The sequence below is a fragment of the Salarias fasciatus genome, chromosome 18 (genome assembly GCF_902148845.1).
Source record: "Salarias fasciatus chromosome 18, fSalaFa1.1, whole genome shotgun sequence".
NCBI lineage: Eukaryota > Metazoa > Chordata > Actinopteri > Blenniiformes > Blenniidae > Salarias > Salarias fasciatus.
The window spans coordinates 4405847-4432651 of record NC_043762.1 but is presented as its reverse complement, the minus strand read 5'-3'; the positions used below and the strand labels follow the sequence as shown (position 1 = coordinate 4432651).

The following is a 26805-nucleotide window of genomic DNA, read 5'->3' as shown; positions in this document are numbered from 1 at the left end:
ACGGCGCTGCGCGTCACGCAGTTTCTGGCGAAGAATGAGATGAATCTCCTCTCCCATCCGCCTTATTCGCCAGATGTAGCCCCGAGTGACTTTTTCTTGTTCCCCAAGTTGAAGAAGGAGCTGAAGGGACAGCGGTTTGCAGATGTGGAGGAGGTGACAGAAAAATCGCAGCCGGCCCTGAATGGCACAATTACACACGGGTGTGATGACACATTTGTGAAGTGGGAGACACGGCTGGAGCGCTGCATTAATGCAGATGGAGATTATTTTGAAGGCGACGGTGGTGTTTTATTTTGAAATGTAAGAAATAAAAAGTTACAACCAAATTCCGGTTTCATTTGGGTACGCCCTCGTAGTTGAGTTTGAATCTGACAAACAACAGAAAGTTATTAAGGGCTGCATTGACAAAAATGTAAAGGTACCCTTCCTGGCTAAAGCTACCAACCTGGAGAGTTCAGTCTGAAAACTTGAAGACCTGAGGAGTTTGAAAAGATGAGAGTGAGGCCCCTGCCCACACTCGTCAGTTTCCTGCCAGACAGATTTCTACCAGCCAGTTCCCTACCAGCCAGTTCTCTACCAACCGATTTCCTGTCAGACAGATCTCTACCAGCCAGTTCCCTGTCAGGCAGTTCCCTACCAGCCAGTTCTCAACCATCGAGTTCTCTAAAAGCCAGTTCCCGGCCAGCCAGTTCCCTACCAGCCACTTCTCTACCAGCCAGTTCCCTACCAGCCAGTTCTCTACCAGCCAGTTCTCTACCAGTCAGTTCTCGACCAGCCAGTTCCCAACCAGCCAGTCAACCAGCCAGTCTCTCCAACTCATCAGTCCCAGATCAGCATTCCTTTTTGCTTCTTGGTCTCTGGTTTCCCAGTGTCCAACTTTCCAGACCCTATCTTTCCATGCTCTGGCTCTCCAGACTCTGGATCTCCAGGCTCTGGCTTTCCAGACTCTGGCTCTCCAGACTCTGGCTTTCCAGACTCTGGCTCTCCAGACTCTGGATCTCCAGGCTCTGGCTCTACAGGCTCTGGCTCTCAGACTCTGGATCTCCAGGCTCTGGCTCTCCAGGCTCTGGCTCTCCAGGCTCTATCTCTCAGGTTCTGGCTCTCAGTCCATGGTGCCTCTCAGCATCTCGGAGGAAGCCCCAGATGATGATTGCGATGCCTCACCCCTTCTTGGAGAGAAGAGGGCTATGGTGGACCCTAATCCCTTCCCCAAGAGGGCTCTGTGGCATCAGTGTTGCCCCTGTACCCAAACTCCAGAGGTGCTTTACCTCCAGACCTCCCCTCTCAGGGACAGACTTTTGGGCCATCATGCACTCGCCCTCGAGGAGGGAGGGGGTTACTGTCAGGATCCGCTCTGTCCTCCTGTTTCCCCTTGTCTGCCCTGTGAGTCTTCAGCTGCCAACCTGGAGAGTTAAACCTGTCAACCTGCAGATGGTAGTCAGGAAATTTTAATTTTAATTAAATGCGCAAGCAGCATTGGTCAGGACCAAGCCTCCCCACCGGCCGATGACTGAAACGTCGTCATACCTTGTTGGCCAAAGTCCAGGTCACTGGACTTTTGCTACTCTTTAAACATCCATTTTCATGATTTTACCTCATTTTCTGTTGTAAAAGGGCTTTTATTTTGAAGGAATTTGGGGCTTTTGTTTTGGAAAGGTAGTGTATGCTGTCCGCTAACACTGGTTAACCCAAAATTGTCAATGTGTTTTGTCTTAAATATGATTTTGTGCAAAATTTTGACTTTTATTTTGAAGGGGTTTGAGGCTCTTATTTTGACAGTCAATTTTTCTGCACTCCAGCAACCTTTTAGACCTCGATGAGACGAACACGTAAGTGTTGGTTTGATCTTTCTACGACATTCCTGCGGGCCGTGGCGACCATTTTAGTTTTTCTAGTTGGCGCTAGAGACCAGATGGGGTTAATTTTCCCATTTTATAAAATTTTTCACCAGTCCGGATGTGCGTGTCCAATTTGGTGAGTTTTCGTGCAGATTTAGGGGGTCAAATTTAAGTTTGTTTCCGTGACGGAATAATAATTAGCATCTAGCTGTTAGCATCTCTCATCCGTTAACATTGTTTTTTAAGCACTATTAGCATCTCCCATCCTTTTAAATGAAGATATTAGCATCTCATCTATTAGCATGTAGCTGTTAGCATCTCCCATCCACTAACACGTAGGTGTTAGCATGTCTCATCCACTAACATGGAGCTGTTAGCATCTCCCATCCACTAACATGTAGCTTTTAGCATCTCCCATCCATCAAAATGTAGGTGTTAGCATCTCTCATCCACTAGCATGGAGTTGTTAGCATCTCCCATCCACTAACATGTAGTTGTTAGCATCTCCCATCCACTAACATGCAACTGTTAGCATCTGTCATCCACTAACATGGAGTTGTTAGCATGTCCCATCTGCTTTTGACAGTCACTGAATGAAGGCACTGAGTGTCAGAGTTTGATTGACAGCTGCTGTCAGCTGTGTAACTGCACTGGACGCCCATATATGGTAATGTGAGTTAGAGTGGGAGAGAGGAGAAAATAAAAGTTTCTGTTTGGGAAACAACTGCTTCTTGTTCTATTCCTGTTTGGCAAAACTGAACAAAAAAATATCACGTTTGACAGGAAAATTAGTTGTCTTTCAGTTGTTGAGGCTTTCAGAGCAGTCAGACTTTTAGTTTGGACCGTAGAGGCCTCAGTTCGTGAGAAGCGCGAGATTTTTCCCCATCCGGCTCCATTATAACTGAGAGCAAAAAAGAAATTCAGAGCGCACACCTTTTCATTCTCGCGAAAACTGCCTTATATCAAGATATTTTCCCCACTTATGTTACATCATCTTGTTCGGGAGAACCTGGTGACGCTTCACGTGTGATCGGTTTGTTGATTGGAGTCACGGTTCAGCCACACTTGACACTTGTTCAAGGTGCTGAAAAAGGCGACTTTTCTTCTTTTTTTTCCCATTATAACGGATGAGGGCAGGAGCAAGGCAGGATTTCAGACTTTCAACTTTGAGGGCTAATAAAATCCATGTCTGACTTTTGACAAAGTTTTTAACAACTTTAGTAAACAAACTTATCCTTTATCATGTCGCGTTAGTCTGTTGTCTGTACGACAAACGGTCTCGGAGGAGATAATTTTTTCGTGAGGAGTGATTTTGAAAAAAAAATTTCACTTTGAAAGGGAAATCGCGGAATGTGAAATGTAGATCTTGATGAGACGAACGCGTCAACGTTGGTTTGATCTCTCTGCGACATTCCTATGGGTCGTGGCACCTATTTTACTGTTCCTAGGTGGCGCTAGAGAGCAGATGAGGTTAATTTTTCCATTTTATAAAATTTTTCGCCGGTCATGATGTGCGTGCCAAAATTGGTGAGTTTTCGTGCATGTTTAGGGGGGTCAAATTGGCGTTTATTTGGGCGTTAGTATAATATAGAAGGACGACGACAATAAATGAACGAAAAACGATAGAGACCTTGCCCTCCGGGCTCGGTCCCTAATTACCAATGGAGAACATGGAGACCAATACACTCTAAACATTAGCAGTGGGACAACATGGTGAACAATACACTGTGAAGTTCCACCTTGGGGGCCGTTTTGAAAAAGTTTATTAGTGGCTTCGATCTCTGTTGTCATGTGAACAGAGCCCCTAAAACAAAATGAAAATGTTTTTTACTGAAAAATGCTGTGAAGAAGCGTTTGAGGGAACCAGCTGATCATAACGTTCCTCTGTCTTTCCTTTAAGAAGCTTTGTGGCTGATGTCTTCCAGGAGCTCGGTTCCGATTGGCTCAGGTCTGACTCTCAGTGTTGATCTGACCTCTGACCTTACTGTGTGATCACTGCTGGTTCTGTTCTATGAGGTGGCGAAATGTCTCCACAGTCCAACAGAAAAGAATCATCAGCAACATTGAAGCTGCCGTTTGGTAAAAACGATGATATTTCTGGTTGAGATTGGAGGATCGGTGGACCGGTGCAGGGGTTGGACTCTGGCAACAGCACCCAGAACAAGGTCTGGCCTTTCCACATTCCGGGGGTTTTCATCGTCATTCAAAGATGATAATCAATAACTCCTCAAAACTCTGGACCCTGGACTACAGTGACTCTCCACCCCCACCCGACGCACCCAGGTGGCATCGCCCAGGACCAGGGAGCTGCTGGACTCCACCGCTTCAGGTTTACTGTAGACCTGGACCCCAGAGAGCGCTGGAGACCAGCACCACTAACAGGCTTCCATGAGTGTGAGGTGGAGATGGAGCTGCTGTGTGTGTGTGTGTGTGTGTGTGTGTGTGTGTGTGCGTGTGAGAGAGTGATGCTGCAGGGCTGTTTTCATGGTCGCTATGGAAACCGTCTCTGACCCGTGGTTACCAGACCAAAAGGATTTGATCGATGGAGCGAGGCAACAACACGCCTCGCTGGGCGTTTGAAGTTGTCTAACAGAAAAAACTTGTCTATTGTTGCTCTTTGTGCATTGAGAGCTTGAATATTCATGAAGTGCAGACATGAACGGAGCGGCGGCCTCGGGGAGTTCACCCAGACTCTGACTCTGCTTCAGCCCAAACTCCACGGCACAGAAACCATCTGCTTCAGGGTCCAGAGTTCACGCAGCCCTCACAGGTGAGCGTGCACGCAGAGCGCAGAGGGCCGGCCTCTGTAAACACTGGCCACATGACGGCACCCAGAGGCAGAGTGAGCACGCACATCAATATTGACTCTGTGCACATCTCAGCTCTCTGCGCCATTTCCATGTGGAGGCACGAACACGGGAGCTGGTAAAGACAGAAAGCTGGCTCCGTCATGAAGGCCAGGCTGTGGGTGGAGATGCTGAATGGCGCGGTGTACCTACCAAGGTTAAAACTCAGTGTGCTCAGAACGGCGACAGTCAGCTTGATCCCCACCGTGAAAACCTGCCTTTCCTCTGGCGGCGCCAGCAGCTGTGAACAGCCCAGGCTGCAGCTCAAATTAAACGGGCTGCTGTGGAAAGGTCTGAGTCCCTCCGAGGAAATGATCTTCACCTTGGAAAGAGGTAAATCCTGCAGCAAACGAGCTGTGCTGAAGGAGCGTCTGCATGGTTACTGAGACAGAACAGGTTTGTACCTGGAGAGTCCAGGCCGGTGGTTCATTACTCCACTCACCACTTTATCTCAGCATTAACGAGGGGTTCACGGCGCTCCAGGACTCAGTCCTGTAAATCTTCCCACATTGTTTGAGCCAGTTCATAAAAAAAGTGCTGCTGGTTTTTCTCACAGTTTCTTCTGGTTCATGGAGCTGATCATACAGATCACATGGAGCTGCTGAGCTCGGCAGTTCTCTACGTAAAAACGGCCAGACTGCAGGACAGAGCTTCTTTTAAGGGAGTTGAAAAGGTAAAAATGTGACATTCAAAGGACTGATGAAAAAAACTTTACAGACGTCCACAGAGACAGCTTCAGTCCGAGGAAGTCACTGTGACGGTAATGTCAGGTGGGGAGTTCAGACAACTGGAAGCGTCACCCTCCCAGAGCCGCCCTGTCATCAGTCACTCTGCCTGCAGAGGTAAGGGCAGAAAATGTTGCGTCAACCCAGAGGTGACTTGTTTAAAAGCCTCATCAGGCCTGCTGCAGGCTGCAGACGCTCTGACAGCTCTCCACGGAACTCTGGAAAACCCTTCCGCTGAGCTCTGATGTGATTTCAAACACTGTCTCAGGTACAGATCCATGGAAGTGAGCACTGGAATCTAGAAATTTTAAATTTAGGAACTCACACTGAATTTCAGTGCTTCATTTTTTGTTGTCCGACTCTTCAGTGTCGACACTTCGTCTTTCAGCTCTCATGAACGGTTTGCAGTCGGACGGAGGTCAGGAATCATTCACGGAACAGGAGGCAGAGCTTTCAGCTACCAGGCTCCTGTCATGTGGAACCAGCTCCCAGGTCCAGTTCTGGAGGCTGACGCCGTGCTTCCACCGGACGCGTTGAACGCAACTGCATTCGGGCGACAAATGAAAACGCGGCGCACTGGACGCTCGAGTTTTAGCACTGGTACAAATATGCAACACAAAACGTCCTGCAGAAACATCACAGCCCTCCTCATCGCTGTCTCCTGCACAGCAGCAGCGGGCAGGATTCTTCTGATGTGTGTCCCACAGTCCCGTGTGCACCCTGGCGCCCATTCACTTGAAAAGTTCAATTATTTCAACTCGAGCTACAAGCGTTGAGTGGCAGCGCATTGAATTTTCTCTGGAAACGCTCGTCGCATCGTCGCTTGTCGCTCAAGATTGAGCGACAGTGGCATCATTACCTTGACTTTGTATGTAATCTCATCCCGCGAAAAATTCACATCGCATCCGGTGGAAACGCGTAACAGCCTCTGCTTTAAGACGTAGTAAAGCTTCAGTTGGAGCTGCTTCAGGACACTGGGACATTTTCTAGAGAAGCTGCTGTAGGTTTAGACTTCTGGAGACCTTTACTGCTCTGAGAATGGCATTTCTCACTCTCTGTTTCACTTTTAATGGTCAGTGACATCCGTCTTTCTCTGGACTTTTTATTCACTCATTCATTTTAATTATTTGTCCTCTATCAGCACTTATTTATTTACTCATCCATTCACTGACCATGATATTTTCTGTTGTGCTGGCACATCAACTGATGGTTGATTGTGGGTATTCGTGTGCACGGGGGCTGACTGTTTTGAATGCATGTTGTATTGCACAACGCCCTGATGCTCTGCACACATGAAGTTCCTGACAGATAAATTTCTTTGAATTTGAATTGAATTTTCTGCCTCCATCATGTCTGGATTGACATGCGTTTTGCTGCTCTGTCTCTGTCCTCTCCTTTGCTTCAACAGTCCTCTAAAATCCAACCAGAACAGCAGGAAGACTGGTTCTGCTCCTCTGAGTCTGGTTCTGCAGGTTTCTTCCTGCTGAACTCTCCTGTCTCTCCCTGTTCTGAGGAATTGCTGGTTTCTCTGTCAAACAGTCTTGAAGCGGCTGTGTTTGTTGAAGATGAGTCGGGGTTTTCTTTGCGCTGCTGGGTGAGAGCTCCACTTCAAACACTTTCCTGACAGCAAACACATTTTTTATGATTCTCTCTATTGACTGCAGTGAGATGTTGGTTTTGATGAGTTCTCAGGCTGGTCCAGACTGAAGGCGGAGCCTCTCCATTCCCTTCATTAGCCTGGTGTGTTTGGTGTTTTTTGCATCACTTCACATCATTCCAGCTCCACATCCAGGAATCAACCACACTTCAGCCGGACTAAAGAATAACCTGAACAGAGCGGTCATTAAGCTTCACTTCGTCTTGAAGGAGTGTACTGAAGTGCAGTCGTATGAACAGGGTTGTGTCCAGCTCTGAGGCTGCAGGAGACTTTCCTCCCATCACAGCGGCATGTCATTTACTGCTGAAGAAAAGCTGAGGACCGGACTGTTTTCCACACAAAGACTTACTGTATCAATGTTAAACAGGCTGGGCCAAGGCGTGGGCGCCCGAGGCAGCTTGTTCAGAATCAACCAATGATTGATTGGTGAAAACAATAGAAATCCTCAGGGTGCATAAAGTTTTTCATGTGTCAAGACAAACTGTCGACATAAAACGTTTCAGATAAAAAGCCTGAAAACCACCGCCATCAGCTCAAACAGGAAACATAAGCCCGATAGGTCGGGCTGGAAATGAGAGGAACACAAGAACGTCACAGATCAGCGTCTTTATTAGAATTCTTACAGCGTTTCACTGGTTTCACTTAAATATCTTTCAGTTTTGTACATTTACACAAACACAAAGCACGACGTCAATCACAAACATCAGATAGCTGGAGAAGCACAGAGATCACAGTCAGGTTCAAGTAACACAGAGCAGAGACTGGAATTCATGACGGAAGCTGAAGACGATCCTTCAGGTGTTCACACACTGGTGTGTTCAGGTCCTGGGAGCTGCAGCCGGGTCCTGCTGCTGGTCGCTGGACTGCAGCTGTCTGCCCAGGTACTCCCTGTACAGACAGACACAGAACTCACTTTGACTCATCGCTGCACAGTTGAAGGAAACTGTATTGTGTGTTTCCTGTACAGCACTGCTGTCATCTTAATGTCAGCACAGATGTGTGGATGTAGGAGTGTCCAGGAGAATCCCCACCCCCACCCCTACCCCCCAGTGAGAGGCAGAGCCAGGGTCAAACAGCTGCACGGCTGAATCAACAGCCATTGAAAAACACAAGCGGCCAAATCAGCGCCTGCAGAGTGAGAAAAACCACCCACAGCTCCAAACCCTGCTCACATCTGCTGGCATCCCAGCAGGGAACGCGGCCGGTCCAGGAGAGACTCATTTAGAGGATCGAGGCAAATCACCCAGAAGCAGGAAAACAAACCCAACCACTTCAACAATAACCTTCAAAAAGACAAATCCAGAGAGCAAAGACGACAAGAAGCTGACGACTTCACCCGGGGAAACATCACACTTCCACATGAAACTGCTGGGAACACACACTTCCAGTGCGTCGGAGCTCTTCTGTGGACTTCGTGTTTGAGTTTGCTGAACACAACTTACGAAAACAGCTTTTTAGGTGCAACTTTTAGAAAACTATCAGGAAGCAGAAGAAATCAACCATCCAGCCTGGAGTTCTGTCCATCTGAAAGTCTGTGTTCTCCACTGTTAATGTTTAGCGTCCTGTTCTTTGTGTTCTCCGTTGGTAATGTTCTATTCTTGTTCTCTGGTTTATTTGTAGAACAAACGGCACACACTGATGTTTGTGCCGTTGCCATGGAAACGGACATCATTTTTAGAATGCTGCAGTATAAATGTAGAACGTTGCTGAAAGGAAAACTCCAAAACGAGGTTTCAAGTTGAAACGTCATCCAAAGGAGGCCTCAACTACAAAATGTAGCCTGAAAATCACCGCCATCAGCCATGTGTGAGAGGGTGAAAATGATTCAGTCTTTGCTGCTGAGATATTAAACGTCTATCAGATTACTGTCGTCTCATAGGAAAAACTGAGACGGGCTGATAAAAGCCTCATTTCAACGGTGAAGACAGAGTGACAGTCAGTGAAATGAACACACGAAATTGGACACAATTATGTCCTCAAAATGAATGAAGAAAGGTGATTTATTGTCAATCAGGAGTCTCAAACTGTGGTTCAGGGGCCACAGACAGCCCAGTTTGATCTCAAGGGGCCGAAGCGGTGAACTGAACGAAACGAAGCCATGTTTTACCTTTGTGTAGCACAAAGAGAACGTCTGAGTGATGATCTGTTTTGTACAAAACGTCATATAAATAAGACCTATTAGTGGAAACTGGCCGAGTCTGCAGCGTGTTTCTGTCCACGCTAACGTTGAATAAAACCTGTCACATCTCAAACATGACGCTGAGAGGCGTGTTGAGAGGAAACCTCACGCCTGCTTCGTCTAGCAGCCCATCAGCCGAGGCCTCCTGAAGACAGATGAGAGCAGCGAGCTGGTCTGGAAGCCAAACATCGCATCACCGCCAAAATCAAAACTCAACTCATGAAAAACCGTCTCGTGTGACGGCAGGAACTTCTCTCGGATGGCATTCACAAAGACAACAGCAGCAGCGATGTGGCCGCGCGGTCGTCATGGCGACGGGGGCCTCAGAAAAGCCATGAAAGCAAGAAGTGATGAGAAAAACTAAGAGAGCCACTCCAGGAGAGAGGAGAGAGAGTGTTCTGCTCACACACCTGTGGCTGGTGCAGGCGATCAGTGTGTGTGTGTGTGTGTGTGTGTGTGTGTGTGTGTGTGTGTGTGTGTGTGTGTGTGTTTCAGCCACCCAGGCCACCACGCAGCCTTGAGCCGTCTCCGTCAGACGAGACAAACACAGCCGTGCTGGCAGCTCCTCACACTTCACTCATGTCTGCAGAGGGGGAGGCGGCTGGACGCTCACCAGTCACCGAGTCGCCAACCCAGCCCAAACGCCACGCAAGCTCAGAAAATGAAATGCAAACTGAAGAAGATCGCCTGATGAAGAAAGCCAATTTGATGAAAATCAATTTGGCAGCTAAAATTAAACAGCGTAATGGTTTAAATCCACACACACAAAAAACATGAAATCGGATGTTAAGTTTAACAATCCCACTGGTTATTTTTGATGATTTCTTAAACATAAATATCAATGTCATAAAAACTTTAGTCTGAGTAGAACTTTTATACTTTTGGTACAAATTAAGGCCAAAAAATGGGTTTTCTTCATGTTCAGCCACTGTGAGCACAAACGATCGAACGTTTCACCGTCCTCTTCATTCTGTTCTTTAGAAGTTAAATGTTATATTTTGAGGTAATATTAAATTCTGCTCACAGAAGAAATGAAAAAGTCAAATCTTTAGTCTCTTCCTGATGCAGACCGACACAAACATATCAAGGTTACTGCTGCCTGTGTACAGTAAAAAATAAAATACTGACTCTTTTCTTTTTTAGCCTAAATACAAACACCCAACCCTCTAAAGGAGCTCTGCTGCTGCAAACGATGAGAAGTTGTTCGTTAAATGAAAAGGAAAAGTGAATCCTCCTCAGGCTGCAGTCTGCGCTGACACATCAGGAACATTGGACACATTCTGAAGGTATTTCTGCTCAACAACATGGCTTTAATGAGCTCTGCATCACTAATATTTATTTTGGTGTCTCGTTTCTGGCTCTCAGTTCTATCAACTGATCTTTATTTCATGCATCTTTCATTTTTACCTCATTATGTTTTGATTCAGCGTTACACCGCCTCACGCCTCACGTCAGGTTTTCTACTACTACTTTAAACTAAAGCCGTTGTATCAGCTGTTCAGTCCGGATCACTAATAAATCCTCATCGTCAAACCTGGACGCAACAACTCCACTCAAGACATGAAGGAAAAACTAAGAGACGTTGCCTCAGCAGCTCAGACTACAAGAGATACTTCATCTTCTTCATCATCTTCATCACCACTTTGCTTCAGATCAATAGACACATAAGAAAAAAAAAACTAAACTGGTTTTCCTTCTGAACTCAGTACAACCTCTTTTCTTGTGACTGTAGCAAATGTTTTGTTGTGTTTTTAATCAAAGATTTTAAAGAACCAATGTGATTGACGACACGTCTTGTCGCTGCTTTTCTGGATGTAAAACAGAAAAAAAAAAAAACTTCTTCCATGTGGTTTTGTGTTCTGTTTACTGTCAAGTCCAACTGGTTGAGCAGATATTCCCTTTTAGGTGACCAAAACCAAGATTAAAAACATTTTTCCATTATTGAGCTAACACTTGAGAGATCACATGGACACAAGGACAACACACTCCGATACTAAACGTCTCTGCTGTTGCTAAGGGAACAGAGCCAGTGTGGCTTCGACAGCAGAGACACAGTACGACTTGCATCTTGTTAACGTGCTTCAAAATGTGTCAGCGGAAGCAAGAAAAGGTTTTATGTCCTCTGAAAATAAGGCCTCAACAGGATAAAGTATGAAATCCACCATGGCAGCCAGAAGATCCAATGCTGATCTGTTCAGCGAAACTGAAACTACGAACAAGAGACCAGGGAAGAGCTGCGTGCTGCCAACAACTCACCCAAACCAGCCGGTAAGCTCACCCAAACCACTCACCTCAAACAGCCTACAACTCGGAGGAAGGGAATGACTGAGTGAGGGGGTATCGGGGTGACTGGGTGTAGTGGGGCAGATTGCTGAAACAATCTTTCATTTGGTGATACAAGCACCATATTTGACACACGGGTGCTTCAGAACTTACACTCCTGGAAAAATACGTCATCCACTTGAAAATACAAAATGGTCGCAATTTGAAGCAGTTCTAAATGGTGTTTGAACTGTTTTTTGATTGAATAATCCTACTTTGATGGGCTATACATCAAAATAAACGTTTTTTTGAGTGTGAGACATCCATTTCTGAGTTTAGAAAATCAGAACTACTGGATATTGTGATGATACAATGGGGATTACACTTTAACGATAAAGGTAATGTTGACTTCGATTCTCTGTTTGACAAACAATGTGAGAAGAAACTGATCAGACTTGTGTGTTATTTGAGTCAGGACTGCTCACAAGTCTGAGCAATGGGTGGAAGACTTGTCCAGAGAACTTGCCAGCCCCGGTTGGCAGGGCATTCAATGTGCATGTTGCAGACTGCTGCCTGGCCCCACATGCAGGCAGCTTGGAAGGCGGCCCGTCACATGTTGAACGATGGCTGCGCTTGTCGGTGGAGTGGCATCATAAGACCTTTGCTTCCGAGCAAACAAGTCCAGCCTTGCCTGTAGTACTGTACATGGTGATAAACAGCATCGCAGCCAGTGAAGGCCTGACAGAACAACATGCCGCTGGACTTCCCTGGGCCAAGATCCACCACCACATCATGAATTGGCAGCCGCCTAATGGACTGACCCTGGACAAATTCTATCCAAATCCTTTCTAAGCCCGCAGCCTGAAGAGTCAGAACACATTCATTCTGATGTTTGGATCATGAACACGTTTCTGTTCATTCAAGTTCTACTTTGAAAACCATTTCTTTGCATTTAACGAGGCGGCCCCCTTCAAAACTGGTGGCCATCTTGGATTTTCAGCTTGATAACGTACTTTTCTTAAAATGTACATCCTGAACATCATTTGTGCCGAATTTGGCACAAATGCCAAAGATTCTTATTGAATACTGGGTTAATCTGCCCCACTGGTGGTGAAGTGGGTGAGTGAGGAGGTGAACTGGATCTAGGCGTTCTCAGCTGGATCTTAATTCTCCATCTTGAGTAATAACTGTGCATCTCTTTCAGACGTCCTCTGAGCTCAGAGGTGGAGGCGTCCGTCCGCTGCTGTGGATGTGTGTCGATGTTGTTTGAGAGCGTGAGACCGATGTTTGAGGGCAACCTGAGCAGAGAGCCTGTGTTTCTTACCAGTTGTGGACCATCAGCTTCTGCACAGCCAGCAGGGCGTTGTACCGGACCAGCTGGTCCTCGTGGTGCATGTGATTCATCACCAGCTGTTTACCACCCAGCTGCTCAATCACCCTGCAACAGAAGGAGGAGGAGGAAAAGCCTTGAGAAACCTTTTGTACAGATAAAAGCAGCGAAGTCTGACTCTCATGTTTGAGGTCTTCCAGTGATCCATCAGGGGATCCTGGCTGAACGTGGCCTGGAGCTCAAGGATCGGTGGAGCAGGTTTAATGATGTGGAAAACAAACAGTAGATAGCGTGCTGCAGGAGAACTGCATCAAAACATCCTGGTTTCTGTGTAAATCAGCAGAAGGGTCAGGTCACCGGCACCGAGCAGAACTCGGAGGGTTCTGAATCAAGAATACACAAATGAAAATGTGATGTGTGATCGTCAGTCGCACGTATATTGAAGTATGGCTGTCTTATTTTGAGCTGTGGCATTTCGGCGGAGTTCTGTAAGAGCACAGAGACTTCCAAAACAGAAGAAGGTGTTATACATGATATGTGGATCGCTGTTAGCGAGCCGTTCAGAGGCGTTAAGGAATCGGACTGAAGCGACAAGCAGGAAGCCAGTAGATCTGTGCACTTCACTTCAAACCAGGAAACACTCCAGAGGTTCAGCAAACCACACCGCTCAGTGTGTGTGTGTGTGTGTGTACCAAAAATAACATCTGTAGCTTCATCTCTTCTCCTTTCTAAATGAAACAGGATTGATGGAGAGGACGGGCATCCTACTGACCTCCAGTCACTTCTTCTATTGTGACGTTTACTTTCATATCACTAAAATGTTGTTTTCACTTAATGGAGCCTCTGAATAGAGCACGCATCAATGCATTTCTCAAGAAGACAAAACTGCTGGAATGCTGACAATGTGAGTGATGGGCTGACTGTCTCTGTCACACTCTGAAGACCGGACAAGCCTCACACCCGACAACCCTGGGTCCACAGTCATGGGTGATGAAATGTTTGGTGCCAGCCTGTAGAGCAGAGCGAGCTGGTGTTCTTTACTCTCGACTGCACTGAGCAGTCTGCAGAGCTGTGGGTCACGTCTCTGCGCCACAGAGCAAACAGCATCAATACATCCTCTGCCTCACGACGCCTGCTGATGACTCTTCAGATCAGACTGAAGTGAAACATGGAGTTCCACAGGGTTCTGTCTTAGAACCTACACTAAAGTAATTAATAGGTCATGTGATTAATAACGCTGTCATGAATAAAATTCTACAATGAATTCATGAATTCAACATTTCTGTATTATTCTATTATTATTCTATTCTGGAGGTTCTGCCATATAACCCCCCCGCCCCCGCTACAGATGAGAGCTGAACCATCTACAGCTTCATCACACTAAGAACTTTAAAGTGTGCGCAACGTGTCGCAGTGCTGGAGGCAGCAGGCGGCGTTCGTCACAGAGACTCACCGTTTCCCGCGGGGGTAATGACGGACATACTCTCCAACGTCGTGAGCTGCTACGGCGATGACCTGAGGATCGTCGGACACTTCCAGCAGCCGGGTCAGGATCCTGGGGGGACAGAGGCAACAGAAGACCCATCACATCCGGGTCCAGGTCAAGGCGTGTCCCAGAAAGAAGACTCTAAATCCAAGAACAGGTCCTGTGCCTGGACTTACAGAATGACACAATCCTCCATGCAAGTCTGATGGCCCTGGACTTGCAAGACCCACAATCCCTATCAGGCTCATAAGACCCATCGGACCCACAAGAACCTTTGAACCACTCGGACCCCTCAGACCTCTTGAGGAAGCTGAGAGTATAAAGCGGGTCAGTGGAAGTGGAGAAGGTCTCTGAGCTTATTACAGAGCAGTGAGATCAGATTAGATCAGATCCTGACTGAATGTCAACAGGCACAACGGTGTGTGAGGAGAATAACAAGGAGCACGGACAGGCATCGGGACTGTCTTTCAAATCTCATCTCGATCTAATCTTCCAGACATCACAGTCATCTGATGCCGACAACAGGAACATACGAAGGTCTGCTGCTCCAGCAAACCAAACGTAACGAAGCAAGGCCTGCCTGGAAACCATGAACACTCAACACACACATTCTGCTGGTTTCTGGTAGGACAGAGAAGGAAAAGCAGAAACTCCACACAGAAAAGACTCTTGAGTCCAGAGTGGAACCAGAGCCTGAGTCAGGAGAGCGAGCCACTGCACCAGCATGCCGCCTTCGAGAAGTGCTTTGGAGGCAGTGAAGCGGTCTTACTTGAGGAGCTCGTAGTTCTTCTCGTTGAGGCGCACGGCGTTCTCCCTCCAGAACTTCTCAGACTTGTGAACGGGACTCCACTCCAGGCGGCCGGACTTCAGCTCGGAGCTGTACTCATCAAAGGAGCTGCGGAACACAGAAAGCACTGACTTCACATCACCTCGTGATAAGAGTCATTTAAAAATCAACCTGTGAGCGAGCGCTGGAGCGCCGACCGAGGCGGACCCGGGGGAGCGCGGCAGTCCTGGAATATCTTCACCTGCAGAGACGTTTACCTGAGGTCCTGGACGCTCTCCCCCAGCCTCTCCAGCAGGAACTTAATGTCCTCTGTGATGTCCTCGTCGTCGTACTTCTGCTGGTCCAGGTTCTCCAGCTGCTTCAGCACCTTGCACTGAATCATGGCCAGAGCGTACTCCTGACGGGTCTCCCTCTCTGCAGACTTCTCCAGAAGGTTCTGTGGAGCAGGACGGAGGGAGGAGGACATTCATGAGGGACCAAAGACCAGCTGATGTTAAGAGCTGCTGTCGGCATATGGCAGCAAAACATATCATTATCTGGTCTTTTGTTGCTTTAAAAAAAAAAAAGAAAAAAGAAAAACTTGAGTTTCCGAAGTTGGATTGAGGCAAACACATGAGAAGGACAGCAGCGCCGCCTTTGAGGACGTGTTCAAGGACTTCCAGATGGTGGGGATAGTTTAAATCATTTCGTGGCTCCCATGTGGTGAGCACTGTCATTTGCATAATGAGGACATCTGGGAAAAGAAAAAAGAACAGTAGTATGCAGAGTTATGTTGAGTCTGGAGTAAAAATAACCCTGCAGGAGAATCTTCCAAGACGGAAATCTGAAGTGAAGCGTCCTCGGACTGTTTCCACATGAAGCTGAAGCCTCCAGAGGAAACGACTCGCTGTCATGTGGAAGCTAAAGCTGCTCTGGTGCAGCTGTTTTCACACTCACGGCTGTTTTATGTGTAGTTTGCATGTTCACCAGGCTCTCTGGTCTCCTCACACAGCTTCGATTTATGTCTGATCTGTGGTCCTGAGCACCCAGGCAGAAACTAAAACCATGAGATCCACTACAGGGAACATCATCCGAAGACAACAGCACAGCAGGTGAGAAGCCGGCTCTGACAGAGACCGAGGAGAAATTCAACCTCAAGTCAGAGGAGTCTGGGCTGTGGGGGAGGAGCACGGTGAGGTTAAAGGTCAGAGGAGTTTGCGCTGTGTGTTGCACGGCTCTGTTCCAGCCACATGACTGGCTCAGCGGATCTCATTATCATCGGCTGTCAAAACATGGACAATTTATCAAAAACTGTATTGATCAAGTTCCAAGTATCTATTGAGAGAAAATTACTTCGCCAAACTCACATCATATAAAAATATAAAAGGAGGAAAACACTATCAGTGTAAATCCTAATCTCTGGGATTATAGAACTAAGAGATGACGATGGAGCCCTGAAAAGGCACACACTGGGTCCAGTCTGAGAGGTGTGTCCGTGGCCTACAGATGGGAGCAGCCCTGCCTGGTTCTTAGCCTCCTTCAGAAACTGCTGATTTAGACGGAAGCAGCAAATAAATTCTGAATTTAACCTTTGAGTTCACTTCTGACCACGTGCTCCTTCCTCTCCAGCCTCCATGTCACTTCAGTCCCCTTTTTACAAGACGGAGACCCAGGCTGTGGCAACCTTCAATGGAAAATGCCAACAGAAGAGGAATCAGCGGTGGTTTTTGGCCCATTGTGCTCAGAGGAAAGTCACAGAGGAACTCTGATTAGAGGGAGTCCAGATTACTGCAGAGACGGAGGGCTCCATGTGAACATGCCGTGTGGGGTTTGATGCCATGTGTGCAGAGGGTGTCTGCAAATGACACAAAAGCATAACTGGTAACAAGGTCAGGCATTAAAACTGCATGTTGTTTTGAAAAAGTCACGTGCATGAAGGCTGAACGTGCGATAATGCTGACTTCTGTAATGAGTGGCTCAGCTGAAAGTGTCACCGCATTCATTTGATTAGTGTGAACCGTATCACCAGGTGTCACTTTAGGATTCTGTGGGACACTGCAGTGTTTCAGCTGTGGCTCCTGAAGCTTTCAGCCACTCTTCTTCTGACTTCTTTGCCGTTTTCTCTTGGTTTGATGCTGGAATAATGAAGTGAAAGAAGGTCTGTTGGTGCAGCTGGACTATTGTGGCTGGATGAGTGAGTCCCTGCCACAGTCTGTGGTTACAGAAACAAAAGGAGAGGAACTTGTCGTGTCAAACTGCAGAGGTTTCATCACCTGGAAGAGACACGAAGCAGAGCAGGCCTGAAACGTGTCTGGGAACAATGCCAGTGGGGAGATAAAGGAAGACAGGTGGACGGCTGCAGAGTCGCTGCGTCTGTTCTTAGCTCTGGAGTGTGAAAGCAGAGCACTGATCAAATGTGCTGATGACAGACGCACCATTCCACCACGTCTCAGACACACCAGTCACTGGGGGATGTCATTTGAGCATTTTCTGAGACGGAGAATTTACAATAGGACTGTTAGTTGACTAGAAACATTCTGGACTCCGCGCTGTAATGAGGTGTTTGGAAAACTTATTAAACACGTAGCAGCAGCTTCACTGACACTCAGCTGAATGACACAGCCCCGTCCTGCAGCTCCTCCCTGTTGTGTTTCTCTGTAATGTACTGCTAGCAGCATCTGACTAAAGAATACCGTCTGTCTACTTTGATATTTGAATCAGAGCTCTGTGGTTGGGAGACTTTTCGTGGCTCTTTCTGTGTTTTTGAGAAGAAAATGCCATGCAGAGTGGTGAGGGATGATGGGAGGGAGTTCTCTGGGGGGCCTGACTCATAATGAGTGAAGCCTTTCAGAGGGCTGCTTGCTGAAAAGCCCTGATTTGATCCCTCTTTCATGGCTCCACTGGGAATCCTCTACTGACCCTGTAGGCAGCCAGGATGATCCGGGTGACCTTCTCTTTGACGGACTCCTGCAGGATGTCGGAGAGCGCCGGCACCACGTTGTAGCGTCGCAGCTGCTCACACAGCTGAGGGCTGAAGGCCAGCAGCCACACGCAGAAGATCATCTGGTACTGGAGCTGGAAGCCGCACTTGTTGCTGAGCACAGCGGTGATGCTTCAACACAAAGACACAAAAGGCATGGATGAAAGTTGGTGATGGGGGAGAAAGGAGCAGAGTGCTGGGCGGAGGCTGGCATTTCTATCTGCTAGCTGTTTACTAATGAAAGGAGCTTTCACAGGCGTGCACCTCCACCGTGCGGCTCCATTATCGATGATTACAGCCCGGAATGAAATGTTCAGACGTGACAGGGTGAAAACGCTGCACGCCGCACCAACGTCTGCTACTAAAAAAACAAGCGTGCATTTACACAAACAGCTGGTAAGTGCAGAGACGTGGATCTCACAGATGTGGTAATTATGTGAGTACGAAGGCTGCTTTGACAGCCTGAATGAAGACTGGTTCTGAACGTGATCAGCTGCGTTTCTGCCGCTTTCGCTTTAATTCCCCTCTCCTCGCAAACATGGCTGCATAACATGTGACGTTCAGACAGTCAGTAACCACAAACACAAATGACTTGATGTAAAAGTGAAGCGTACCAGTTGACGCCATCAGCCTCCACCCAGGCGAACCGGTATTCGTTGACTTTGAGCATGAGCTGAAGACAGCCCGCCACGCACTGGACGTACTGGGAGCTCTGCAACGGACACACACAGGGGGTGAGTGGGCCGGCGGCTGGGACGCCACCGGGGTCGAGGCGGGAGAACAAAGCAAGAGTTAGATTTTAGTGGAGCTTCTGAAGGAGTTAACAAGCAAGACAAAGCATATGGAAGAAGACTGGAAACTCTCCTATCAGACCTGAGGCAGTGCACATGCAGCTCATCAGATGTACACATTACCACATGCCAGACTGCACACCCATCCACAATACAGAGCGACAGCGGGGCAAAGTGTCCATCACACCTGAACTGAGACTAGAGTGCAGGAAGCTGAGAGGAGGAAAATAGATCACATTAATCTGTTAATCAAACAGACAAAGCAGAGGTCCAGCAGAGAAAGGGGCAGCGGTGAACACTGAGGAGCAGAGGTTACCTGCTTGAAAGTGCAGAGGAAAACAGGATGGTCAGTTATTAGTGAGCACTCACTTCTAGGTTTCTGAGGGTGCTTCTCAGAATGATTACCGGCCGACTGACCGAGTATGGGGCTGGAAATGGTGGGATGCTGCGGCTGTGACAGTGCTGTTTCAATTTGCCCTTGTTACTGGCAATGGTCGGGACAAAGCTGTTTGTCATGCGGTTGGAGAGAATTGGCTTTAGGCATGCAGATCTCACTAAAAACAGTTGAAAACAACCAGTGGCAGCAAACACCATGCTGTCTGAATGAGAGAGTCATGGCTCCACCAATCTGCTATCACTGATGTGTAGAAACAGGATGAGAGACAGAAGAGGAGCGAAGAGAAGAGGGAACAAGTCCAGCGACAGCTGAGAAGACGCCAGCTAGAAAAAAGCCGTCCTCGGCTGGGTTTCGGTCCTTCCCAGGGCGCTCTTTCACTCATACTCACTTCACTGGGGGAAATAGTGCCTGCTCCTGTGCCTGACTCTGGACCTGTACCATGTAGATTCTAATGAGAGATAAACAAAAGAAACCGTCACTCCGAGGCGAGTTACACTGGCAGCAGTGAACCGCCGAGCCAGATTCCCAGAGAGAAAAGGAGGACACTCAGTCTCAACACACTGGAACTGGACGTTACATGACATTCGTAACCGCGGATCTGAGGACTCTGAGTCACAATCGTTCAGAAAAAGTACATGAAAACCATGTCCTAATCCCCTCTGGTGGTACAGATGGAAAACTTCTCCATGGCCAAAGACATTCAGGGCTTGTTAGACAGGATGGACTATATCCAAAATGACCTTTTATGCAATTTATCGAAAAAAAAGAATTAAATAAATAAATCTGTAATTACATGACACAAATAATAATTACTTTTTCATATATAAATGTAACAAGACAATGAACAACTATCCTGTTTGACTAAACTGATTAACAACGAAATCTGTGAAACGCTGGATTCTTTCAGAAAGGAGCCAGTTTTATAGGCCTCAAGCTTCAGTTTGACATTTTCCAGTCCTTGACAGCTCTGAGGTGACATTTATTCCACAGACAGCAATTTAAATACACTCCACTCTGACTCAATCTGTCTGGCCAGAACGGCAATCCGGCAGTTTTTTCTGCAGTTCCTTGTTGGCTTCAGTGACTGGAGTAAAACTGATCATAAGTTCCATCATATTCTGAGCACATCAGTCCATTTAAAGACATTTTCAAGAAAAGCAAACATTTTCACACATAAACAACAGTACAGGAGGTGACAGGTCTGGTCCCAGTACTGAGTGAAAACATGGTGGCAGACAGCAGAGCTGCAGAGAGAAAAGCACATACGACGAGGAACAGGCTGGACTGACGGAAAACCAGCTCAGGACACGATGAGGAACAGTTCAGAGACAGCAGAAATCCTTAAAGAGCAGTAGTGACTGAGCTGCTCTTCCCAGCTGAGGCAGAGGATGATCCTCCAGAGCAGCTCCATGGACCTTCCAGTCCAGGAAGAACAAAAATAGGTAGTTGACTCGGGGACGCGACGGCAGCTAACAACGAATGGAGTGTGGTGTTGCAGCTTTTCTAACGCACTGCAAATGTTGATGGTTGTAGGCTGTGTCCGGCAAAGCTGGTTTTCAACTGCAGCACGGGATCCAGGAGAGACCAGCTGCCATGGAAACACCCCAACAAATCGGAGGGAGAGCTGCTGCGAGCATTTGTGCTAACACGAGCTAGCCACCGCTAGCGGTTCACAAGCTAGCATGAGGGATTTTATATACAACAAATCAAAGAAATGTGTCAAAATACTTACTGAACATATCATCAACTTAACAGCTGAAACGGTGGCCCTTTTGTCTAATAACTACTGCAATGTCTTTGATTTATTGGGATTATGAGGGACTGTATTTCAATGGAGACATAGCCCTCTAGTGGTCATATAGCGCAACTGCAATAGAAAAAGATCACAAATCTCTGATGCCACACGTAACCAGTTCCACAGCGGTGAGAAGTCCCGGTTACACGAATACAAAACATTGTAAACGTTGACACCCCTAATACATATCATTCAGGGGAACTCCCGTCAGGGCAACCCAAGGCGTGAACACCAGTCTGGTGGTGAATGAAAGAATGGTGAATGATATCCATGATCCAGAGGGATAACTGCTGCTTGGAGAGAGCAGAGCGTCTGCCAGGGCCTCCATTACAGACCAAGGCTGATGGAGTTATGAATTCCCATAGAAGTGTCAATATAGCATCCCAGGGCTCCTACTGGGCCTAAGAGTTCCTCCCTGTCTCGAGGAACGTTCAAAGGAGAACCATATCGAGGGAGCCGTATAGACTGAACAGACTGTCGACGAGACAGCACCTCTGGGACTTAGAGCGGAGCTGGCGAGGTTCGCTGTGAGAGAGACTGCACGGCTTGTTCTCCTGTATGCAGATGATGGTGTAGATAATTATAGTACAAAGGGTCTGCTGTATGCAGATGATGGTGAAAGAAATGGTCCTTTTGTTGTCCTCAAGCTGTCAAATTGCAACACTCTAGATCTTCTATTGTTTCCTTTCATCTATTCACAGAGGAGCAGAAGAACAGCTGCCACCACAGCACTCATGTACAGAACTACACCCTCTGTTGGGATGGAGATGTGGAGAATGCTGCATTGTGGGATCATTTTTTTTTCCCCAACACTAACATTTTTAGAGACCCAACACAATGAAAACAGACAGTTTTCACGTGAAAAGGTTAAAGTGTGGTGCACGTGTGTGTGTTATGAACCACTCCTCAAAACGCACACAGTGAAAGTGAAGCAGAGACCGTGGCCATTCCATATGAGGTGTTTATAGAGAGGTGTTCAGGGTGTACCTGTGAGCTGAGCTGGCTCTTGATCCAGTTGAAGTAGTAGTTCAGATCACTTCCCTCCATCAGGTCACGACCCCAGGCAGCCAGCTTAGCAATGATCCTCGCCGCCTGGCACATAAACACACACTCTTTGACACTCACATCAACCTGCTGCTGGAGATCTCCGACAAGCTGATGAGAGGAGCAGTTCACATGGAAACGGCAGCACTGTGTCACACGTCAGCTGGTTTTCACAACCACTGGTTTGTGGTCGTCATGTGAACACTTGCGGGGATTATGAGCTCTCTGGTCTAAATGGTAACTTTCCCCTAGTTTAAGGCTTTGTTAACACATTAAATCAGTACACAAAGAATAAGGATTCAGGACGTCCTGATCGCACACAGGCCTGATGCCTGCACCTTCAGGCCCACCAGCCCACCACCCATCCAGTCCCCCGTGTAAATAACATGCAATTCATGTTATTTGTTAACTTTCATCTGATAATTTATCAGACTGGTCAATACAGCCTTAAAAATATCCACGTACACATTTCATTTCAACAGTACTGAATGTTGTCTTCAGACAGGTGAAGTTTTTTTTCAGGGGTACTTTATAATGCAGAGTCACTGTGTCTTCACTCACAATGCTCAATGCTCCACTGACACACACACTGATGTTTCATGCTCTGTAAATAATGAGGTAAATATGGAGGGAGCCTCACTGGTCAGAGTTCACTCAGCCTCCTGTAATCTTTATGTTGTGGATGTTGATTCCAGGCTGATGATAGATCTGAGATGTTCCCACTCACCATGTGGACAGTGAACAGGTCCTGCCGATTCAGCATGGGCAGGAAGTAGGACCAGGCGGTGTTCTTAGTCTTTTTGGCATAGTCGAAGAAGATGTTGACCCTCTGATGGTTCTCCTGAAGGACAGAAGAGATTTATTGTACTCTGACCTCATCTCATCCAGATGTCTGTTTCTTCACTGACAAAACCAAAACACTGCCACAGCCCAATCTGCAATGTTACTGCAGTGTGTGTGTGTGTGTGTGTGTGTCTGTGTGTGTGTTTACCTGCAGCGTGTCGTCGATCAGAGTCAGAATGTACTGCACGGTCTGCTCCTTGGAGATATGGGCCATCAGGTTCAGGAAGGTCTTCGCACACTGAGAGAAAGAAACAGTTCTCCTGTACCTCAAGGCAGGCTGGACTGTGAGAGATGTTAGAACCCCGTCGCTGCCACAGCTCAGTGGACCGCTCCTCCACCCGCAGGCCGGTTCCTTCTGATCCAGACTGCCCGGGGTTTGTTCCCAAGGCCAAGACGAGAAGAGTTGGAGGCAGAACTCTTCAACACTCACCCACTAACAGTCAATCTGCTTCTGTTTGTACAATGTCTAGTTATGATGGTGTGGGAGTGGTTAACACTTTCACCCCACAACAAGGACGTCACGGGTTTGAGTCCCTCCTGTTTGGAGTAGGCATGCTGGGTTTTCTCAAGTTTCTGATCACAGTCTGAACACACCTGTCAGTTGGTAAATGTCCTGAAATGTGTGTGTGTGTGTGTGTGTGTCCTGTGATGGACTCCAGATGGAACCACCATGTCTCTGTGCCTTGGCCCCTCCCCACTGAGGCCCTGAGCTGGATGCAGTGCTGCAGCTGCAGCATGTGGAGGCGCTGCTGAGCAGAGCGACTGTACCTGATGTCCTTCTTTGGTCAGAATGGCCTGTTTGTCTTCAGAGTTGGCCACCTCAAACTTCTTGATGAACTCGCAGTCCTCCACAGAGATCATCTGACTCCTGCAAAAAGACAATCCAGTCATGTAATCGTGTGTGTGTGTGTGTGTGTGTGTGTGTGTTTATGTAAGCCCATGAATTCATGCAGAAAACAGCTCTGTCCATCAGAGAAGCAGCTGTGGCTTTGTGAGGCTTGTGGACATGGCAGGTTTCAAACCTATGGCCCGTGGTCTCCTGTAGGGACACTGATCGGCCTGCAGCTGCAGGAAGTAGAGCAGAGTTCCTGACACTGAACCACCTGAACCAGAGCTGGCTGGACGGACAGGTCAGTGGAGGACATCCCTGGACATGCTGGACAAGGGTGACAGGACGGTCTTCCTCTTTCATACCCACTGCAATAAACTTCCTCTGCAGCGTAATGAGCTGCTTCAGACTAACAAGCAGCTCAGCCAGTGAGAAACAGTCCAGACATACCACATGGACCTGTCAGGACAAACACACACTGTCCAACACACACAAGCCTCTTCATTTAAAGTTATTCCAAATCTCTAGAACGCTCAGTCTATTCTCAGGTTCAGGTTCAGCAAATGAAGTTGATGTGGGTTTAAGTCCTGCTCACGACCTTTCCACTATGATGGAAAGTCTTTGTGGAGAAGAGTCTGTCTCAGTCAATACTCAGCACCTCACTGATCAAACTCACCGTCTCAGATGTTAATGGAGAAGTAAACCATGTGATATGTTCACCATGTGACACTGAGTCATGATCTGCAGCTCTGCAGTGGAGCTGCACCGCCGTGAATCACTGATGCTTTTAGATCTGCTTCCACACGCTATTCAAACCCATCAGACGGCTTTACACTGAGCACTGATCTGACCATTCGGTTCAGCAATGACCTCCTTCTGCACAGAGTTTGGTGGAAACCAGCTCCAAGCTGAGGAGAAGTGAAACTCTGCAATGGGAGGGGAAACACAGCTAGAGTGCAATTTACTTCTTCACTGCTTTATCTTTTCTATTATCTACAGAGGACCTGACACTTTAGCCTGAACTTAGTGTGTGTGTGTGTGTGTGTGTGTGTGTGTGTGTGTGTGTGTGTGTTGAACCTACTGAAGGTATGACTGCCAGTTGACCAGGTTGGCTCGGACCTCGGCCGCCTTGGCATCGATGATGTTGGTGGGCACTGCAGCGTCCACGGCCCCGCGGATGTCCATCTTTCAGTCCGTCTCCCACACAGCAGAGCGCGTCCCGGTCAAACGATCTGAGACAGAAACACCTTCAGCCTGGACTGAAAATCCGACGGCCAGCGCCAGCTCAGCTCATGAGAAAGGTTCTGATGTCTTCTGAAGCACAGACGCTGACTGCTTCACACAGACATCAGACCACATGCTCTGAGGTGGAAAACATTATCAAGCAAACTGCAATAACTTTCTGAAATCCTGAAAAGTCCTGCAGTAGAAAAGGAATACACTTGACTTGTACCACATTAAATTTGAGTAGAAGTAGCACTGTGTTTGGTTTAAGTGACTGGAAGGCTGTTTTAGTGAGATTCAAGGTGAAAAACAAAAGCTGCTCTCTCTCTCACTGCTACTGAAGTAGCATTACGGCTGTGAGGGTGAATTCATGGAAACCTGCAGAAATCTGACTCTTCCACCATCTACCTGGAGGAAATCCACTGCTACCCAGGATTTCACTTCTTTCTGTAGGTTTGGACAGACTGAAAGAGCCAATTCAAGTCAGCTGACTTATTTTCCTCCTTTTTACTTAACAGGTCTTGTTAAAACAGTGAATTAAATGGATTTGAATTCTTATTTCTGAGAGAAGCCAAAGAGACAAATCTGCTGTTCAATAATATTAGATACTTCTTTATTATCCTGTGTTGTTCATGTTGACAGATCAATAAACTGTCAGTCACAGGAACTGTTTCACATTAATCCATCGTTGCTAAGTGGCAAAATTACATACGGTGTCTGGAGCTCCGAGCGTCTGATGATCAGAACCAGGACGTGAGCAGAGACAGAATGTAATGTTTCCGAATTCAGCGCACTGACAGCTAGCATCAAGCTAACAGGCAGCTCCCAATGTCGCGACCAGTCAGCATCACGCTGTGGAAAACTGACTCTAACGAGGCACATTAAAATCCACGCACAGCGCAGACACTGCGCTCCTGACCAGACAGAGAAACCCCACCGTACAGCGCTGAAAGCGACACAAACGCGATGCTAGCAATCAATCGGGAGGAAGGCAAATGATGCTAACGGATGCTAGCTGTGCTAACGGAGGCCAGCGGTGCTAACGCTGCTCGCGGGGCTTCATGGGAGCTGAGGCTGAAAGCAGACGGCTCGTTTCAGGAGGAAACAACGTGTTCGTGTAAGTATTTCACAGATGCTGCTATAAGAGAGTAGAACCTCGGTAACACTCACCCTGCGTGAACAGCTGATACACAATGTCACGTGTCCGTAATGTGACCGCAACGGCCGCGCGCACAGGCTCAATGCGGACGCGCCCGGCACGAGCATAGACACACAGCAGTAGATACAAACACAAGTAGAGACTCTGTAGAAGTAGACACACAACAACCTCAAACGCCAGTTTTGATAGTGTTGCTGGAGGAAGTCCACATTATGCACAGAGAGAACATGCAAACCGCACAAAGAAATTCCTCCCAGCCCAGATTTGAACAAGGTTCCTAGTTTAAGGTGCAAACAACACCACTGTGCTGCAGCATTATCACACCGTTATGTCACAAATTGTTCTTATTTGTTTCAAGAAACAGAATGTTCAATTGTTGGTAACAATCTATCTTTCTATATCCTGAAAGTCTTCAATCAGGAAATTAAATCAGCGCCAGATGAAACATGATCATATCAGTTTGCATCATGCCATCATTTCATGTTTTATTCATTTCTCACTGTGAACAGGGGGAGAATATGCAAACTCTTTTCAGGAAGGCTATAAAAGTGGGGGCTAACCACTCCACACTTCACCGATTAAAACGCGCTTTATGTCCAGTTCAGTCATCATCGTGACTCTGGTCATAGAGACGCCACCCCCTCACTGATGATG

At 47.3% G+C, this 26805-nt stretch overlaps 1 protein-coding gene across 2 annotated transcripts; it reads right to left on the bottom strand.

The window, feature by feature from the left end:
* Nucleotides 1-7657: 7657 nt before the first annotated feature.
* atp6v1h (ATPase H+ transporting V1 subunit H) lies at nucleotides 7658-26260 on the bottom strand. Of its 2 annotated transcripts, XM_030114603.1 has the most exons (14): nucleotides 26163-26260; nucleotides 24850-25000; nucleotides 23708-23807; nucleotides 23088-23177; nucleotides 22824-22937; nucleotides 22040-22144; nucleotides 19646-19705; nucleotides 18684-18781; nucleotides 18009-18201; nucleotides 15368-15546; nucleotides 15093-15218; nucleotides 14291-14392; nucleotides 12832-12945; nucleotides 7658-7954 (listed from the first exon to the last, which is right to left on the bottom strand). In XM_030114603.1, the coding sequence occupies exons 2-14, from the start codon at nucleotides 24951-24953 to the stop codon at nucleotides 7885-7887; spliced, it is 1455 nt and encodes a 484-aa protein (XP_029970463.1). In that variant the 5' UTR covers nucleotides 24954-25000; nucleotides 26163-26260; the 3' UTR covers nucleotides 7658-7884. The 2 variants fall into 2 exon arrangements, with proteins under 2 accessions (XP_029970463.1, XP_029970464.1); XM_030114604.1 differs by lacking the exon at nucleotides 19646-19705 and having other exon boundaries at nucleotides 7664-7954.
* Between the last annotated feature and the right edge of the window lie 545 nt (nucleotides 26261-26805).

Excerpts from the sequence above, each read along its gene's own strand:
- atp6v1h (XM_030114603.1), bottom strand. The coding sequence starts at position 24,953 with ATGGACATCCGCGGGGCCGTGGACGCTGCAGTGCCCACCAACATCATC. Across the intron at positions 23,178-23,707 it reads TGACCAAAGAAGGACATCAG|TGTGCGAAGACCTTCCTGAA; the intron begins GTACAGTCGCTC and ends TCTTTCTCTCAG. Across the intron at positions 22,145-22,823 it reads ACCTGTTCACTGTCCACATG|GCGGCGAGGATCATTGCTAA; the intron begins GTGAGTGGGAAC and ends TTTATGTGCCAG.